Source organism: Chrysemys picta, chromosome 17 (assembly GCF_011386835.1).
Source record: "Chrysemys picta bellii isolate R12L10 chromosome 17, ASM1138683v2, whole genome shotgun sequence".
Lineage (NCBI taxonomy): Eukaryota > Metazoa > Chordata > Testudines > Emydidae > Chrysemys > Chrysemys picta.
The window spans coordinates 15367168-15387105 of NC_088807.1; the positions used below are offsets into that span (position 1 = coordinate 15367168).

The window sequence follows — 19938 nt, forward strand, 5'->3', positions numbered from 1 at the left end:
GTCCCCCGCTCGGCCGCCTCGGGGGCTCAATCCCTAGAGCCGGGCAGGGGGCAACGGGCCAGAGCTCGCCCTTCCCTCCCCCCTCCCCCCCACATCTGGGGCTGCCCGTCTGCAGGCGGCTGGGACTGTGGCTCCCGGGCTGGGGACCCTGCAGCCTTGGGCAGGGGGCTCCCCGCAGAGAGCTGGAGACCCCCGCCCAGGGCCAACTCCTTTCCAGGATCACCAGTCAAGGGGATCCAAAGGGGCCACTTCCCCCCCAGCATCTTCCTCAGACTGCCCCCCGTAGGGGTTCTGGAGACACCCTGCCCCGGACACCCCTTAGTTCTCAGGAACCTGCCAGCCCTGACCTGGGAAACCCCATTTCAGGGCCCTCTGTCCTCTCTAGCCCCTTTCTCAGCTCCCCTCTGAGTCCTCACACACTCGTCACTGGAATGAACAAAAGCAACAGGGTAAAAATCCTGTCCGCAGGTTCGTCTGATCGTGGCTCCCACTGGCTGCAGTTTGCTGTCCCAGGCCAATGGAAGCAGCGGCCAGCACATCCCTCAGCCTGTGCCACTTCCCGCCTCCCCCATTGGCCTGGAGCAACGAACCACAGTGGGAGCCGCGATCAGCCAAACCTGCGGACACGGCAGGTAAATAAACCAGCCCGGCCTGCCAGGTTGCTTACCCTGGCGAGCCACGTGCCAAAGGTTGCCGACCCCTGCCATATTTGTTCCCAGTGTGGTTGAAGGGCGAGGAATTGACCTCAGAGGAGATAGCACCTCCTGGAGCATTATGGCAATCTCAGAGCTCCCAGCCTCAGTGATTGCAGCCCTGTGCAGGGGGAGGCAGAGTTGCCAGGCAGTATTTGGTGGGGGATTTTTTGAGTTTCTCACCATCGCGTAGTTCGTGGCATCAAGTCTGTGAATATTCCCCTATTCAAAATGGCCATCATCTCCCATTATTTCCCACTGGTCTGAAGCCAAATTGGCCTCAGTCAAGATAGTCCCCATTTTCCTGCAGCCTATGTGTGTGGCAGTGAGGCTGCCCTTGGTATAGGAGACTGCCCCTGCCAACTCCCATGGTTTTCAAGGAAACTGAAGCCAAACTTCTCAGGGAAGATGGCTGTGGCTCAGTGGTCAGAGGGCCGGGGGGGAAACGAGGAAATGGGACTGCAGGGAGGAAGACGAGCTAAGGCAGTGATTCTCAAACTTTTGTATTAGTGACCTCTTTCACACAGCAAGCCTGTGTGCAACTGCCCCTTATAAATTAAAAACACTTTTAAAAAATATTTAACACTATTATAAATGCTGGAGGCAAAGCAGGGTTTGGGAGTGGAGGCTGACAGCTGCAACTGCCCATGTAATAACCTTGCAACCCCCTGAGGGGTCACAACCCCCAGTTTGAGAACTCCTAAACTAGGGGCAGAGCCCCTCTGAGCAGCCAGTAGGCAGGCTGCCACAGCGGTTTGGAAGGGGGATTTCTAGAGCTGAGGCTGAGGCCTGGGACCTCTGCTGTTCCCTGGACCCTCCTACTTCCTTCTGATATCTTCCCCAGTAGTGTAAGGCTCCAGGACCTTTCCAGAAAGAGGTGAGCTCCTCCTGTGGCCAGCCCCATGTGCCCGTCCGTGCCACCTGCTTGCACTATAGGTCCATCTACATTTTGAGCAGGGGGTGCAATTTCCAGGTCGAGGAGCCCTAGCCACATTAGCTCTGATTGAGCTGGTGTGCTAAAATAGAGTGTAGCCATGGCGGTGTGGGGGCTAGCTGTCCTGAGAACGTGCCAGGCATCTTGTTGGACCGGTATATGTGGGCAGCTAATCCCTCCCGCCACTCCAACTACACTCTATTTTTAGTGTGCTGGCTCAAACAGAGCATCTCCTCAAGCTGTGAGTTACATCCCAGGTTGAAGTGTAGATATATCCTATGTCAGACAGGCCTCAGTGTCATCTGTTCCCTGGGCAGTGGGAGTGTAGGACTTGGGATCCAGCCCCTGTCTTGGCTCAGAGCCACACTGAGATCAGGAATATGTATGAGTTGTTGGAGATGGCAAAAGCTAACCTAGACCTGGCTCCTCTTCCTCCACTTTCACTGGAGTCTCTCTCACTCCTCCTATGAAGTCTACAAAGCATGTCTTGTCCCCCTCCAGTCCTTATTCATGGCCCTTTTGCTCTTCTTTTGGCAACTCACGATGTCCTTGGAAAAGGACATTCTGCAATTCCATTTTGACATCTCAGGGTTGCTTTGCTGCGACATGCATGTTTCCAACACCGAGTCCTCAGCAGCAGCTGTCACAGCCCTTTCTGAGGATTTGGCCAATGGCTAGCCTGTTAGTCAGGGGTCGATGGCAGTGGCAATTCCTGAGTCTTGTCTCCATTGCAGCTACCCCTGTTCCTTCCCAGAGAGCAGGTGCACCAGGAGTGAGTTATGACCTAACTTGCCAAGTCACACACTCATCCACACTGAGAACAGCTGGGCTGCAGGAAGCCAGGCATCCAGTCACAATGCACAAGACTCACTAACTACCTTGGAGTTGAAGTTTCAAGTCTGGTTTTACTTTGCTGGTTCAGGGAGCCCAACACTCCAGGACACGTGATGTCTGCATGGGAACAGCAAGATGCCAGCTCCAAAGGGTGAATATCTCTTCCAGGCACCCCGTGCAGATGAAAAGATGCTGGGCTGGCATCCATTCTGGCTACCCTGGTTCTTACACCTGTAACATTTTGAGGTAAGTGACACCAATTGTCTCCTCCCTACTGTAAATTCTCAAATACTGTAATGTCTTCTCTGGAGTGTTAGGTCCCTTATCCCCACTGTGTAGTTCCGCCTGGACTGCAAACAAAAAGGTAGGGGATAGATGGTTGGGGGTGGAGAGGCTGTCCCTTTATCACATGATATGGAAATCATGGGAATATAGGAATTGCCAGACTGGATCAGACCCAAGGTCCAGCTAGCCCTGTATCCTGTCTGACTGTGGCTAGCATCAAATGCTTCAGAGGCTGGTGTAAGAACCCCCACAGTAGCAGATATAGGACAATCCATTCCCACAAAGTCTTATCCTGATTGCCTACAATTAGAAATTGGTTTAAACCCAGAAGCATGAGGTGTAATATCATCACCATTATTTTGTTTGTAATAATTATTGTAACTGGATATAAGAATATCCACATATGTATCCAATCCTTTTATAATCTTGCTAAGTTTTTGACCTCAAGGACTTCCTGTGGCAATGAGTTCCTCCGCTAAATTACATGCTGTGTGAAAAAGTATTTCCTTTTATTATTTTTCAGTGTGAGTGTGCTAACAACATTTGCAGGTGACACAAAGTTGGGAGGTATTGCCAATATGGAGGAAGACCAGAATATCATACATGAAGATGTGGATGACCTTGAATACTGGATAGAAATGGGATGAAATTTAATAATGCAAAGTCATGCATTTAGGCACTAATAAGAATTTTTGCTATAAAGTGGGCACCTTATCCGTTGGAAGTGACAGAGGAAGAGAAAGACCTGAGTGTGTTAGTTGATCACAGAATGTCCATGAGCCATCAATGTGATGCAACTGTGAAAAAGGCTAATGCAATCCTACGATGCATCAGATGAGGTATTTCCAGTAGAGCTAAGGAAGTGTTATTACCATTATACAAGGCACTGGTGAGACCTCAGCTGGAGTAGTGTGTGCAGTTCTGGTCTCCCATGTTTAAGAAAGATGAATTCAAACGGGAACAGGCTATTAGGATGATCAGAAGAAAGAAGAACCAACCTTAGGAGAGGAAACTTAATGATCTTAAGTATCAGCGGGTAACCGTGTTAGTCTGTATCCACAAAAACAAGGCGTCCGGTGGCACCTTAAAGACTAACAGATTTATTTGGGCATAAGTTTTCATGGGTAAAAAACCTCACTTCTTCAGATGCATGGAGTGAAAGTTACAGATAATGCCTGCATCTATAACTTTCACTCCATGCATCTGAAGTGAGGTTTTTTACCCACGAAAGCTTATGCCCAAATAAATCTGTTAGTCTTTAAGGTGCCACCGGATGCTTTGTTGTTTTAATTATCTTAGCTTGTTTAGCCTAATCAGACAAAGGTTGAGAAAATATATGATTGCTCTCTATAAATGCATCAGAGGGATAAAACCAGTGAGGGAGAGGAGATATTTAAGTTAAGACTGACACAAGAACAAATGGATATATTGGCCCTCAGCAAGTTTAGACTTCAAATTAGATGAAAGTTTCTAACCATCACAGGAGTGAAGTTCTGGAACAGCCTTCCAAAGGGAGGAGTGGGGGTAAAAAAATCTAACTGGTTTCAAGACTGAGCTTGTTAAGTTTATGGAGGAGATGGTATGATAAGGTTGCCTACAATGTCATCTGGCCCATCTGAGACTGCTAGCAGCAAATCTCTCTAATGGCCAGAGATGGGAAACTAGAGGGGGAGGGTTCTGAGTTAGTACAGAGAATTCTCTCTCAGGTGTCCGGCTGGTGGGCCTCATCTACATTCACAGGATCCAACTGATCTCCGTATCTGGGGTAGGGAAGGAATATTGGCAGAGTCCCTGGTGGTTTTTCACCTTCTTCTACAGCATGGGTCACTTGGGGTTATGAACTAGAGTAAATGGTGGCTTCCCTGTAACTTGAAGTCTTTGTCAAGATTTGAGGACTTCAGTAACTCAGCCAGAGATTAGGTGCCTATTACATGAGTGGTTGGGTGAGGTTCTGTGACGTGTGTTGGGCAGTAGGACAGACTAGCTGATAGTCTCTATTGGCCTTAGAGTCTATTCATCTAATTTGCCCCCCTTTAGTTTCATTCAGGGTCCCCGCGTTTATGTGTTATGAGACAAGGAGAATAGAGAATTTCCTGATCTATCTTCTTTATTCCTGTTATTTTATATGCTATTATCTTGCCTACTCTTATTCATCTCCTTGCTAAGGGAAACAACCCCCATCTTATCCATCTCTCTTCATAAGAGAGTTCTTCCAGGCCTTGATTATTCCCTTCATTATTCTCTGAACCTCCTCTAGTTATGCAATATCTTGTTTGCAACAGGGTGACCTAGTTCAGCACATAGGATCCAGATCAGGCTGCACCACTGATCCTCATGTTGCCCAGTGTCTCGATGCACATCTCAGTCTCCCCTCTAAGTGTCTGAGGTCTCCCCTCCCCCGTCGTCCCAATTTCTGCCTCTCTCCCATACTGTTCGACAAACTGAAACCCCCCAGGAGTCTGATAAACCATCATTATAGTGATTGGGAAGTCAGGACTGCAGATAACAAGAAACAAAAATGACAAAGGGCAAATGACACAGGATAGCTAATTAAGGGACATAATAATGCAGTTAGACCATGTCAGGTGACTAATAAGAATTAAGTATGTAGAGCAATAACCAATAATGAACACTATTCACTTAATTACAATGACTGTTCACACGATTCAACTAAAAAATACCAGCAATTCAGAAAAGCAGCAGACGAGGTAGGTCAGTCAATAAAAATAAAGGCCCTGATCTTGCTTGTGGAGAGCTCATTGCAGGATCAAGATTACATGCTCAAAATCTCAGAAGAAACAGCTAAAGCGATAGTTGTACTGATGGGCAGTTGAGCAGTCACACAGTATAGACACACACACACACAGCAGAGACAGAGCAGTAAATAAAGAGTTAACATGGCAATGAGCAGGGCAGGAGCAGCAAACTAATGAGGCAATGAACAAACACACACAATTAATTACATAGCAAACATAAATGCTTAGTTTGGGACAGGAAATAGCAGGAAGCTCCTCTCAGGAGATGGGATGATGCGGCAGACTTTGGGCATAGTTACAGAGTGACATTGGAGGGCTTGGAAAGTCTGGAGTGTGGAGAGGGTGGTTGTGCAGGCCACAGAGGCAGAGCTGGTTGACACAGATGTGGCACAGATCCCCCTGGATCCACAGTTCCCAGCAGTGCTGGGTCTGATGTCACCTCGTGAGTTTGACATAAGCAGCAGCCCTTGAGGAATTCTTTGGTTCTTTTTCCTCATAGAGCTGAGAGATCTTAGGCCTCCCAACCCCTGGGAGAAATCCCTTCCCTATCTCGAGTGACCTGCTCACAGCCTGGGCAAGTCCCTAGATTATAACAAACACACACACACACCACCCCACCCCAAAACAGTAGAAATACAGAGAGCCTGTAGTAGGCCTCAGACCAGCCCTTAGAGAAGCTACAGGGAAACCAGAGCAGATTAACTGATGTTCCTGTGGACACAAGAGACAGGCTGCTCAATTGCTAAGTAGAGTAGGTAAGGGAGCAGTCCCAGCTCAGGGGTTTCAGGAGTTGGGACTCCTCAGAGCATAAGGTGAAGCCACCCTCTGTTCTCATGGTTCTTAATCCACCTCATGCGGTCTGTGAGGGAGAGATGGAACTGGTACTGGGAGAAGGGGGCTGATTTCTCCCAGTTCCTGCACTAACTGTTTCCATTCCTCTACTTCACATTATTATACACACACAGCTGGAGTGGTGCTCTTGGCCAGCAGGTCTCACTTGTTTCTGGCTGCGGCTCTGGCGTGGATTCTCTGGTGACGAGCCAGAGAGGATTTGTTACTGAAGCTCTTCCCGCACTCAGGGCATGGGAAGGGCCGCTCACCCGTGTGGGAGCGCTCGTGCACGGTGAGATCAGCGAGGTACTTGAAGCTCTTCCCGCACTCGGTGCAGGGGTACGGTCTGTCCTCGGTGTGACTTCTTTGGTGCATTGTCAGATTTGATTGCTGGCTGAAGCGCTTCCCGCACTCGGCGCAGGGGTAGGGCCGCTCGCCCGTGTGGGAGCGCTGGTGCTTGTTGAGGTCCGAGGGGTTGGTGAAGGTTTTCCCGCACTCAGCACAGGAGTAGGGTCTCTCCCCTGTGTGCAGTCTCTGGTGCGTGGTCAGCGTGGAGAGGTGGCCGAAGCTTTTCCCACACTCCCCACAGGAGTAAGGTTTCACTCCCGTGTGGGTTCTCTGGTGGGTTCGGAGATGGGTCAGTCTGTTGAAGCTCTTCCCACATTCAGGACAGGGATAGGGTCTGTCCTTCTCATGGACTCTCCCATGGGCCATGAGGTCCTGCTTCTCCCAGAACCTTTCCCCACAGTCTCGACATCTGTGGGGTTTCTCCATCCTGTTAACGCTGCTCGCCTGGCTTTTAAGATCTCTTACGGCCCCGGGTGTCCCTTGAGCAGGGAGCTGTGGGAACACCCTTGGCGGAATTCGCTCGTTCCCAGCTGAGTTTCTCTTCTGCCTCTTGCAGGCTTCTTCCCGCTCAAGTCTGCGGGCGACACTCTCTCCTGATTCACCTTGCGATGTTCGGGCCAGATCTAAGTTTTCTTGCTCTCCCAAATTCTCCGCTCTGCTCAGGATCCTGGCACCTGCTGGGTGGAAAAGAGAATTTGTGTGAGATCCTGCTGTTGTCAGGAGGAATCACTTTTATCCTGGCAGCAGGTGTGACTGAGGCAGCTTCAGGTCCCACCCTAGAGGAGATACCCCCAGCAGAAGCCCCACAGTCAGCAATGCAGAAATAGGGGCCAGAGGCTCACTCGTGATTTCCATTTCTTTCTTTCCTGTCAGCTCCCCAATTTTCTTTCTGCAGCTCAATCCACACAGACAGCACTGGCCAAACTCTTTACTAGTCTGCTCCATTCTACAGAACCTTTCCCAGCTGTTAGGTGTCAGTAGGAGGCAATCAAGCTCCCTCTGCTTCCTACAAAAATCCGCATAAAGATACTAACCATACGCGAGCCCTTCTGCTGAACTATGCCAGGGAAACAAACTGGGTCTCCGTGTGTTACACTGCAGGCACCTGATACTGTGGGGAGGAATCAGAGAGGCTCCATGACCCAACATTACCGCTGCCTGGAGACAGTGTTCAGTCCAGGATGCCCCATCCCATCAGCCCAGTAATGCTTGTGCCATCCTGGATCACATGCTCTAGGCAATACTTCACTATTGTGTCGCTTACATCAGTGTCTCAGAGACATTTCCAATGTAGCACTAAGCCCAGAGAGGGGGTGAATTGCGGTTCCTGCACTCCCCCTGCCAAAACGTGGATAGCAAGGACTCAGCACTGGCCATGAGAAACAGCCATGCAGCCTGGACTCAGCCCTCTCTGCTAAGGCCCTGGAACCTAGCACTACCAGAGGTGATGGACTGATTGCCTCTGAGGACACCAGTACAGCAGCCATCTGTCCCAGGAAGCTGTGTCCGAAGGAAGCTACATGCAGGGGCTTGGGTCCCTGTTGACATCTCCTGGAGAGAGTCTGTGTGAGACAGATAGTAGACAGACGTGGCTGTAGAGATACTGAATGCAGCCAGGTGAATGGCACAAGGGAAAGGCTGGGGAGCCATCTGACTAGGACGATGGCTGCACATGCTGAGACCAGCAAAGGGCATCAGCCTCCCAGTGGACAAGAAGCAGTGAGGCTGGCAGAGAAGCATCAGATTGTTCCCCCAGCCCCTACGGGCCAGCCAGGGTGGGAATGGAAAAGCCTGGCACAGCAGGAATCACAGGGAGCACCCTTCTCTGTTATCCACCTGGCTGTTACCAGCCTTGCTGGATATGGCACTGCCCAAGGCATGATTAGACAGCTCTGCAGATCAACCCTTATAACAGTTAGTGCATCACAGGAGTTTACGCTGGGTGCATGAGAGCGAGCAGGACAGTCCTAGAGCTGCCTGAGAAGGGTCAGGGACAGCTGGGGGTGGGACCTCCCCTACTAATAGGGATCTCTTGGGTGGGACTTAGCACCTTTGCTAGATTGTGGAGGAACAGCTGAACACATCTGGTGAAGAAAACCTGGAAGGAGCCCAGAAAACTGCCCAATCATCATGCCCAGAAGGGGTAACTGCTCCCAGAGCAAACAGTGCTGTGATGGCTGCTTGATGAGACCAGTTGCCTGGTAGCACCTGCTAAGGGTCTATGGAAGAGAGGCCCAGTGATAACATAAAATAATGATGCCAGAGAGAACTAAACCCCAGCAATTTCTTCCCCTCCCTTCAGCAGGTTCCTCAAAGAAAGCGGCTCCTCAAAGGATGCCTTGAATAGGAGAGACACAGGTGGAGGGGAAGGTGAACAGAGAAGATGCCACCACCGGAGGAGGGAAACCTACCACCTGACTTGATGCACAGGAGGCAAGTCAGCAGTAGGGGCTATAAGAAAGGCTGGAAAAGGGTCCACAACTGTTATAAGCCAAGTCAGGGAGCACCCACCTGCTGGACAGAACATTTCTGTAAAGGTGAACAGTCCCACCCAACAGTGTCTGCACAGAGCCCCTGGGTCAGGTTAGACAGTGAGAAACATGCCTGAGCCCACAGGCGCCAACTTTTGTTGGTGCCGGTGGGGTTCGTGCCCCCCACCCCGGCCCCGCCCCAACTCCGGCCCCTCCCTGCCCCATTGGATCCCTCCCCAAATCCCCACCCTAGCTCCGCCTTTTCCCCCCAAGCATGACGCATTCCTCCTCCTCCTCCCCCCTCCCCCAGGCTTGCACGAAAGCTGTTTCGCGGCGCAAGCGCTGGGAAGGAGGGGGGAGAAGCAGGACGTGGCAACCCGCTCAGGGGAGGAGGCGGAGGCGGGGGGGAGCTGCTGGTGGGTACTCCGCACCCACCAATTTTTCCCTGTGGGTGCTCCAGCCCTGGAGCACCCACAGAGTCGGCACCTATGCCTGAGCCTTCTCTGTACTACGGCCCCACCCTTGCTACCCCCAGAGAGGCTGCTCCAGGGATGGACGCCAGGCTCCCTCTGGGATAACATCCCATGAGCTCACTATCTCAGGCCCTTCCTGCTGAGGATTCTCCTCATTCTCATTTATCTGCTGGAAGAGTAAGAAAATAACCATGGTGCCTCTGTTGAGGAGACCATCAGGGTCTGAATCCCCTCTACATTCTGGGGAGCAATTTAGGAGGTGCCAATTCTGCTCTCACTCCCCATATTAGCATCTAGAGGATGGGTGGGAGGAAGTGGCTCATTCCAGGAATGTGTCAGGATGCACAGGAAGGCCTGAGGGATGTGGGTCAGGAGGAGAAGGCACCTACTTGGTAGGATCCTGAACAGGAGACACAAGAGATGGCAGAAGAAGGCAGCCACGTGATTGGGGGCAGCCAGAGTGCAATCCACATTGTATCCATAACTCCATATGTTACACGAGACATCAGCCTCCATAGGCTCTTCCTCTGAAACACCGATCCCACCTGTGAGTGCCTCACATAGAGACCTTGGAAGGCGGGGAACTAAGGCTTGGTCTACACTACCCCCCCTAATTCGAACTAAGGTACGCAACTTCAGCTACGTGAATAACGTAGCTGAAGTTCGAAGTACCTTATTTCGAATTAGTTGAAACTTACCTTGGTCCACACTCGGCAGGCAGGCTCCCCCGTCGACTCCGCGGTACTCCTCTCGGCGAGCTGGAGTACCGCAGTCGACGGCGAGCACTTCCGGGTTCGACTTATCGCGTCCAGACTAGACGCGATAAGTCGAACCCAGAAGTTCGATTTCCAGCCGTCGAACTTGCCGGTAAGTGTAGCCAAGGCCTAAGGTTCCTGTTAGCTATGAAGCCCACAATCGCCACCAAGATTGACCTACCACGATTATGTGGCCTGTTCCGCAGGCACCAATCCTGCTGTGCATTAACCTACAGATTGATGGGTCCACACCTCACTATAAATCCTCTGAGCCATGCAGTTCCCCCAATTCTCCCCTCCAAGCTATCCCCTCCACACACCCTTTCCTCAGAAAGGCACCCCTAACCCCCTACATGGCTTATTACCAGTTTCCTGTAGAGCTTCCATCTCCTCTTCAGGGGCATGTGGCAACTTGTACTTGCTCCATCCTACCTCCTCCTGGGATCCCCACGTGGTATTGGGCTGTGGTGGCTCCAGCTGGGAGCTCGGAGATTCCCATAATGCTTCAGGGGTCTCCGACTCCTCTGGGGTCACTTCCTCGACCTTCACACGCACTGTGACCTGAGAAGGAACCACATGGGTCACCGTGGAACCAGGGCCTGAGAATTACGGGGGGGAAGAGTCATATCTAAAAGGCCCCATTAGCAAAGAGGTCCACCCCAGGGTGAAGGCTCCCCCAACCCCTACCAAGGTTAATAGGACTTGGAGGGTCTTCCACACCAAAGTACAGGCATACACGTGGGAAGGCTCACCCCCAAAGTGATGAGCCAATGAGGCTGACCAAGAGGAGTCCTGCCAGTCAGGGTCAGTACTGAACACTGCACAGTACTGTACATCCCTGCCACTGGGGACGTGACAGACACATGGCATTCCGCAGCCTGCGAGCCTAGTGGGCTTCCATATGGTTCTGATCTGCAGGGTGACAGACCCACAGCTGTCCTGAGGGACACCACGGTGTGCAGCAATTCTCAGCAGTGGAGAATTTCCCTCAGTGCTGGGCCCTGCGGACACCACCAGTGGCTTGGGGGAGGGCCCCAGAGGGAGGTACCACACCCCTTCCTCCAGGGGGTACAATGAGGGCAGAAGTTCTGGTGTCTGGTCCAAGTGGGAGCCCTGCACCCTCGCTCTCTCCATCAGAGTCTGTTTACAGCATGTTTGTATACCAATTGCAAATTGCCATGTACTAATGACAGCTAAATGCCAAGTGCATATGGTGCTGTATACTTAGTGGCCAAGTCCGCTCAGTCCTGAGCCCCCCATGCAACGTTCCTGGGCATTTGGTCAACTTGGGCACAGTCGACACCAACTTTGAAAATTCCCTGGGCACAAAATATCCATTGAACCTTTGCCTGGGCAAAGCTGAGTACCTGCCCTGGGGCTTCAGATGGGGTCCATTTATTGTGATTAGAAACTGCCCCTTCCCTGGCTCACATGCCAAGTGAGCAGCATCTAGCCCCAAGCAAGAAATGCTTCTCTAATAGCACATTTCAAACCAGTGACCAGTTCTGCTTGCAGTGTGCTACGGCGGCATCTCTACCAGGTCAAATGCTGAGGAGGTCGTCGTCCTGTCACAATCATCCCCAAGAAGGGCTGCTGAAGGGTACTGAGTGACCTTGCATACTAAAGAGGCAGTGCCACTTACAAACCAGAGAACACCAGGATCTGCAGAGCATTACAGAGCAGGGAGCTCTGGAAATCCCTGTAGCTGGGGACCCAGCTGAGCCCTAAGCCCCAGGCAGCCCAGACCCCAGTGCTGAGAGCAGGATTACACAGAACAAGCCCCACTCATGTCCTGCCTTGAGAATTCCTATGTTCACCCAGTGCTCAAACCTGCCCCGTCAAATTCCCTGCAGAGCCCAATGGACATTCCCCTGCACCTGCTCTCACCTGCTGCTCCCACACTCCAGCCTCTCGCTGTCCCAGCTGGAAATCCTCTGCCAGGGACACTGCCTGGGCGCAGGTTTCCGGGTGACGTACCCAGACCCAGCTCTGGATTTCCTCGGGCAGGATGGTCAGGAACTGCTCCAGGATCAGCAGCTCCATGATCTGCTCCTTGGTGCGGATCTCTGGCTTCAGCCATCGATGAGAGAGTTCCCGTAGGCGGCTGCAGACCTCTCGGGGCCCTTTGGCCTCCTGGTAGCGGAACTGCCTGAAGTGAAGGCGCTGCATCTCCGTGCTGATGTTGCAGCCTCGCAGGATGGCTGCCTTCACCTTCCCATAGTCTCGGGCGTCTCTGGCATCCAGGCTGCTAATGGCCTGTTGGGCTTTTCCAGTGAGGGATGGCAGGAGTCGGGTCACCCACTCTCTTCTGGGCCAATGGCAGGCTTCAGCCAGTCGCTCGAAGGAAGCCAGATACACCTCGATGTCATCCTCTGGCTCAAGCTGTGGCAGCTGAGGGTTTCCCAAGGCAGGGTCTGGAGCTGATACAATTTCAGGAGAGGTCTGTCGGGCCTGCAGCACCTGCCGTTGCTGGGACATCCCTTCTTGTGGCTCTGTCTTGACCTGGTGTAGTCTAATTCGGGACCATCTGGGAGTTACCGTTATGGGGGGTGCCACAACGGGATCTTTTGCAGCCCGCTCGGATTCCTTCCCCGGTCCTGGTTCCAGAGGATCTCGCTTTTCCATTTTCTCTTTAGTGGGCCCCACCTGCTGCAGCCGAGCCTAGACCTGGAGGTGCAGGGGAAGTTGGCCCGCCTGCTCTGCAACCGCTCTCTGTTTTGGGGTTCGGCCTTTTCCCGGCTAGGGTCTAGGCTCTAGTTCTCAAACCTGCTTCCCTCCTTCGGGCCCCTCTTGGAAACACTGGGTAACCTGCAACAAAACAGTTCATGTGGATTTTCCTGTGTGACGGGAGAGTGACCCACAATACACAAAAGGTAAAAGAGACCCTGCCTCAACTTCCCCAAACACCCACTGGGCTGTCCCCTCCGCTCCCACCCAGCTCCCACTCCCCTCCACTGACCCTCGCCTACCCCCGATTTCCGCAGGGGCTGGGAGTGTAGGGCTCCCGACACAAAGAAACGCAGCGGCTCCTTTCCCAGCAGGGACTGGGAGACAGGAACTCCCCCCGGCGAACGCAGGGTTAATCCCCCCTCTGCACGGCGAGGACTGGCCACCATCGCTGTCAGTCAGCTGGAGAGGCGGCTTAACCCTTCCCTGCGCTCCCTCCGCTGCTTCCCAGCCGGCCCCACGGCCGGAGCTGGCGTCTGCACCGCGCTGCGAGCAGGGAGGGCGGAGCCCGGCCGCGCAGCTCGGCCCGGGGGAATCCGGCCGGGAGAGCGGGGCGGTGCTTGGCTGGGGTCCGGCCCTCGGCGCCAGGTGCACAGGCGCTGCCAGCTGCTTCTGGATGGGATTTGCAATCCCCGTCCTGCTCTAGGGCTCATGTAAACGCTGCTGAAACAGGCTGCAGGGAGGAAACCAGGCGCTGGTTTGGGACCTGTCGCTAGAGCCTTGCTCGTTCTGCGCCCCTTGCAGCGGGCGTAACGGGAAAGAGGGAGTCATCACAGCCTAGAAACCTCAGGCTGCACGGGACCTCCAGAGGTCATCTAGTCCAACTCCCCTACCTCCGAGGCAGGACCCAGTGTCTCTCCATCTCCCGCTACAGGGCTTTGTCTAGTCGAGCTGCTGAGCACAAATGAATGAAGGACTAAGGCTTGGTCTACACTAAACCCCCAAATCGAACTAAGGTACGCAACTTCAGCTACGTGAATAACGTAGCTGAAGTCGACATACCTTAGTTCGAACTTACCGCCGTCCAGACGCGGCAGGCAGGCTCCCCCGTCGACTCCGCGTACTCCTCGCGGCGAGCAGGATTACCGGAGTCGACGGGGAGCACTTCTGAATTCGATTTATCGCGTCCAGACTAGACGCGATAAATCGAACCCAGAAGTTCGATTGCCTGCCGCCGAACCAGCGCGGTAAGTATAGACAAGCCCTCAGAGAAGAACGGCTTTCGTTGCCTAGCCACTAGTGCTAGGTGCCTGGGCAACACATAGGGGATTGGAATGGCTCATGTGTGAGCCTACGTTGTCTAGTTGATATTCCTGACACCTGGTGGGACGATTCCCGGGGCTGGAGTGCTGAATCCGTGGGTACAACCTATCTGGGAAGGATGGAGTGGACAGAGGGGGAGGGGTACTCTATGTCCAAAATGGGATTGCCTGTTTCTGAATCATTGGTAACACAGAAGAAAATGATCCGGAATGCTTATGGATCAATGTCCTAGCAGGTAATGCACACAATGTGTGTTAGCTGGTGTCTGCTACAGCCCCTCTAATCACACTAGGGTACTGGATGACTAACTCCTCGTGCTCTGTAACAGGACAGATTGCCCCTTTGAGGGCCTGGAGGTGGGGATGGAGGGAAGCTGATCCGGCAGGTGCTGGGAAACAACTAACCCAGCTGAACAGCACCTAGGGCTTGGGTCTGATTCCTAGCTTGAGGCTATAAATGAGGGTCCAGGTAGCTGAGGGAGGCAGGGCCCAGGAGAGAGCTGAGAGTACACTTTCTTGGGGCTGTATCCGAAGGCTCCGAGAGGGTGAACCCCCCTGAACTGAGGGAGGTCCTTCCCATTTAGCTACTGGAGGCTAGGTGGCCCCAGAGCCTCAGCCCAGAACACAACTATTTTTGCTTTTATTACTCCACGCTTGCTTTCTGTTTGTATGTTGGAGAATAAACAAAGCCCTGAGGAAAGGGCTACAAATGGAACTGAGTGGGGCTGAGTGCTACTCAAAGCCACCAGCTGCCATGCACCAATCTATAATGTGTAGTAGAGAGAAAAACTGTGTGATCATGGGGGACTTTAATCTGAGAAACGTACAGCTGGAAGTCTCATGCTGCCATTACTAAAACATTCCTGGAATTTCTGAACATTACAGCTAACAATTTCCTAAGTCAAAAAGTGTTGCATCCAACATGGCGGAATCATATATTGGACCTCATCTTGAGAGATAAAGAGGAACTGATCACAGAACTATTAGTTAATGGTAGCTTAGGTACAAGTGGTCATGGTATGATCACATTTATAATGTGCAAATAGAATACAGTCCAGACCAGTAATTATATATATAATGCTTTAAAAGAGCCAGTTTCACAAAGGTGCAAACAGTTACAAGCCAAATCAGCTGGGAGAAAGAATTTAATCGGAAAAACTTGAATGATAATTAGTATTTAAAAACACTTTACTAGATGCCTGGAAAGCCACAATCGAGGAAGAAGGCCATATTGTTTAAAAAAACGACATGGTTTACAGGGGAAGTGAAGGCAGCTATAAATAACAAAAAATGATAGATCACAAATGGAAGAAAGAGGAAGTTGATAATATAAATCAGAAGCTAGGAACTGTAGAAAACTGATAAGGGAGAAATCTGTCACTAGCAGAGTTAAGGAAAATAAGGAGGAGGTTTTTTTAAATTATAGTAGGAACAAAAAGAATCCTGACAGTGGTATCGGTCCCTTCCCAGATGGAAATGGTAGAAATATCAGTAACAATACAGAAAAGGCAAAAGTGTTCAATAAATATTTCTGTTCTGTATTTGGAAAAAACAGATGATATAGTCTCATCATAAGGTGATAACACTCTTTGGATTTGTACAAGATGGAACACCACCAACAGTGCTGCCTAGTGTGGCAGGTCACCTCTCAGTTGCAAATATCATCCTGTCCTTCAATGTACCTTCAAGGGTTTCCAGTCCTTCCCTTTAGCACGGGGACTTTGTGGGTCTGGGCCCTTGAACGGTCAGGGTCTTCCCCAGGTAGGTTCTTCCCCAAGGTGAAGCTCCTGTTGTTCTCATGTCTTCTTGGAATGGGTAGGGAAGCACTGCCCTCTCCACCGGGCTCCAGTCCAGGGCCCAATGGTGGGCAATTACGCGCTGCACCTTGGGGTGCTAATCAGCCCCCTCCCCCAACCACTTCCTACACAAGTCTCCTTTTCCCCACAGTAACAGAGAGTCCTGTGGCACCTTTAAGACTAACAGATGTATTGGAGCATAAGCTTTCGTGGGTGAATGCCCACTTCGTCAGATGCATGTGACATGGAAGTTTATGTTCCAATACATCTGTTAGTCTTAAAGGTGCCACAGGACTCTCTGTTGCTTTTTACAGATCCAGACTAACACGGCTACCCCTCTGATACTTTTCCCCACAGTGTAAATCAAAAAGTCTCAAGTAAAGTCTCTGACCTGCACAATCAGTCCTCTGCCTCTTTTTTGTAGGTTTGCTCAAGTCTCTGGCAATGAGCTCCTGGGCTGTATTTCTCCCAAGAATTTAGAGCAGCTATCTGCTCCCTTCCATTGCCTGCCTCCTTCTGAGCTCCTCTGCTTCTCCTTTCAAGCCCCTCCTCCAGCTTGTTCATGCTTTGCAGGTGTGGTTGTGGGGGGGCTGCCTGGGCCCGGAGCTTTTCCTTAACACCTTGCTCTTCAGTGTGCAGTTTGTACGCGTCATCATACCATTCCACTAGTATCTCACAAGGATGTTAAACAGCAGCTACTAAAGTTAGACATTTTAACATCAGCAGGTCCAGACAACTTCATCCAAAAGTTATAAAAGAGCTGGCTGAGGAGCTCACTGGACCATTAATATTGATTTTCAATAAGTCTTGGAACACTGGGGAAGTTCCAGAAGACACACAGAAAGCCAATATTGTGCCAATATCTAAAAAGGATAAATGGGATGACTCAGATGATTATAAGCCTGTCAGTCTGACATCGATCCCAGGCAAGATAATGGAACGGTTGATATGAGACTTGAGTAATAAACAGTTAACATAATTACAGTAATACCAATCAACATGGGTTTATAGAAAATAGATCCTGTCAAACTAATTTGATTTTTTTTATGAGATTACAAGTTTGGTTGATAAAGATAATAGTGTTGATGTAATATACTTAGACTCCTGGAAGCTATTTGACTTGGTACCACACAACATTTTGATTAAAATTCTAGAACAATATAAAATTTAGCCCACATTAAATTGATTAAAAGCTGTCTGATAGATCTCAAAATGTAATTATAGACATGGAATCATTATTGAATGTGTGACGTTGTGCAGTTTATATGGTTTTATAAAAACTTGATAATAAGTCAATATAATGTAACTGAGATAGTTTTAGAGAAAATACGGTAATAAGTGAATGTAAGTAACTGGGATATGCCTCACGCAAAAGGTCTCTTGTAAGGTATCATTACAAAGCTTATAATCTACTGAGTGTGATCATCTGATTTGTATAAATGTACCACTCTTGTATCTAAAACTAGAAATATAAAATGTAACTTTGAGGGCCTATTGTAATTGTGTAAAGTGTGGACCATTAATGATGGTTTGGAATCTTGATGACTCCCATTGTCTGCAGATGGCTGTATTTACCTGTGAGTCTTCCTGTATATGTGTGTGCTGGCAAGTGAGTAATGAAGTCTTGCAGTGACATGTGATCATGTCACCTGAACTGGAATCCATCTTTAACCTGGTGCTTTTCCAGTGAGGGGGGGTGGAAACCCAGAGAGACAAAGAGTTTCCGCCTTATGCAAAAGATATATAAAGGGGGGGAAGAGAACAGAGAAGGAAAGAAGCCATCATGAAGAATCCCCTAGCTACCACCTGAGCTGCAACAAGAGCTGTACCAGGGGAAAGAATTGTGCCCAGGCCTGGAAGGTGTTCAGTCTGAGAAAAACTTACTGAAACATCTTTGAGGGTGAGATTATCTGTATTTAGTTTGATTAGGCATAGATTTGCGCATTTTATTTTATTTTGCTTGGTGACTTACGTTGCTCTGTCTGTTACTACTTTGAACCACTTAAATCCTACTGTCTGTATTTAATAAAATCACTTTTTATTTAGTAATTTACTTAGAGTATGTATTAATACCTGGGGGAGCAAACAACTGTGCATATTTTTTATCAGTGTTATAGAGGGCAAACAATTTCTGGGTTTGCCCTGCATAAGCTTTATGCAGGGTAAAACGGATTTATTTGGGTTTAGACCCCATTGGGAGTTGGGCATCTGAGTGCTAAAAACAAGCGCACTACTGTGAGCTGTTTTCGGGTAAACTTGCAGCTTTGGGACAAGTGATTCAGACCCTGGGTCTGTGTCTGGAGCCAGACGGGAGTGTCTGGCTCAGCAAGACAGGGTGCTGGAGTCCTGAGCTGGCAGGGAAAGCAGAAGCAGGGGTAGTCTTTGCACATCGGGTGGCAGCTCCCAAGGGGGTTTCTGTGATCCAACCCGTCACAGTGGCGTAGTCGGCAACCATATAGACTGCACAACGTCACAGAATGGTTGTGTTTCTAGTGGGATCCTGCAGGGATTGGCTCTTGGCCCTACACTATTTAACATTTTTATTAATGACTTGGAAAAAACAAAATCATCACTGATGAAGTTTGCAGATGACACAAAAATTGAGGGAGTGGTAAATTATGAAGAGGACAGGTCACTGGTATAGCACAAGCTGCATCGCTTGGTAACCTGGGCACAATCAAACAACATGTGTTTTAATATGGCTAAATGTAAATGTATCCATCTTGGAAAAAAGAACACAGGCCAGACTTACGGGCAGGGTGAGGGGAACGGACTCTGTCCTTGGAAGCAGTGGTACTAAAAAATACCTGGGGGTTGTGGTAGATAGTCAGTTGAACATGAGCTCCCAATGTGACACTGTGGCAAAAAAGGCTAATGTGATCCTTGGATGCAGCTGCTGCTGGAATACTATGTCCAGTTCAGGTGTGTACAATTCAAGAAGGATGTACATAAATTGTAGACAATTCAGAAAAGATCCATAGGAATGGTTAAAGGATTAGAAAACCTGCCTTAGAGTGATAGACTCAAGGGGCTTAATCTATTTAGCTGAATCAAGAGAAGGTTAAGGGGGGACTTGATCACGGGCTATAAGTACCTACATGGGGAGCACAGATTTAACAAAGGGCTCTTCAAGCTAGCAGAGAAAGGTAGAACACAATCCAATGGCTGGAAGTTGAAGCTAGACAAATTCACACTGGAAATAAGATATACATTTTTAACAGCGAGGGGAATTAACCTTTAGAACAATTTACCAAGAGTTGTGGTGAATTCTGCATCCCCGACAATTTTTAAATCATGATTGGCTGTTTTACTACAATATCTGCTCCAGGAATTATTTTGGGGAATGTTCTCTGGCCTGTGCTATACAGGAGGTCATGCAGCCATAGGCCTTAAGGCCAGAATTGACCACCAGATCATCCAGTCTGACTTCCTCTATACTACAGGCCACCAGCACCACCCAGCACCCACACTCTAAACTCAATACCTAAAATTAGGCCAAAGTGTTACAGTCCTGAGGAGACTCAACTATTACGTTGCACAGGCAGATAATAGGAAGGATCAAGGTACACCAGTGCCTGAGGCTCCCACAATGGCAGAGAAATGATTACGTGCGATACATCCAAATAATCCTGGCATGTGACTCACTCAGAGGAAGGCAAAGGCCAAGGCAAAGGAAAAAACAAAAGCCCAAGGTCACTGCCAATCTGACCTGGAGAACAATTCCTTCCTGATCCTACATATGGTGATCAGTTAGACTCTGAGCATGTGGGCAAG

General features: G+C 50.0%; 1 protein-coding gene across 1 annotated transcript in view; it reads right to left on the bottom strand.

The window, feature by feature from the left end:
* Window positions 1–5276: 5276 nt before the first annotated feature.
* LOC101936151 (uncharacterized) overlaps window positions 5277–19938 on the bottom strand; it is a 28010-nt gene continuing 13348 nt past the window's right edge. Inside the window, exons 5-7 of the mRNA XM_065571871.1 lie at window positions 12267–13040; window positions 10745–10940; window positions 5277–7357 (exon numbers count right to left, since the gene is read on the bottom strand). Coding sequence (XP_065427943.1) covers window positions 6495–7357; window positions 10745–10940; window positions 12267–13040 — 1833 coding nt within the window. The 3' untranslated portion in view covers window positions 5277–6494. The remainder of the gene's footprint in view (window positions 7358–10744; window positions 10941–12266; window positions 13041–19938) is intronic.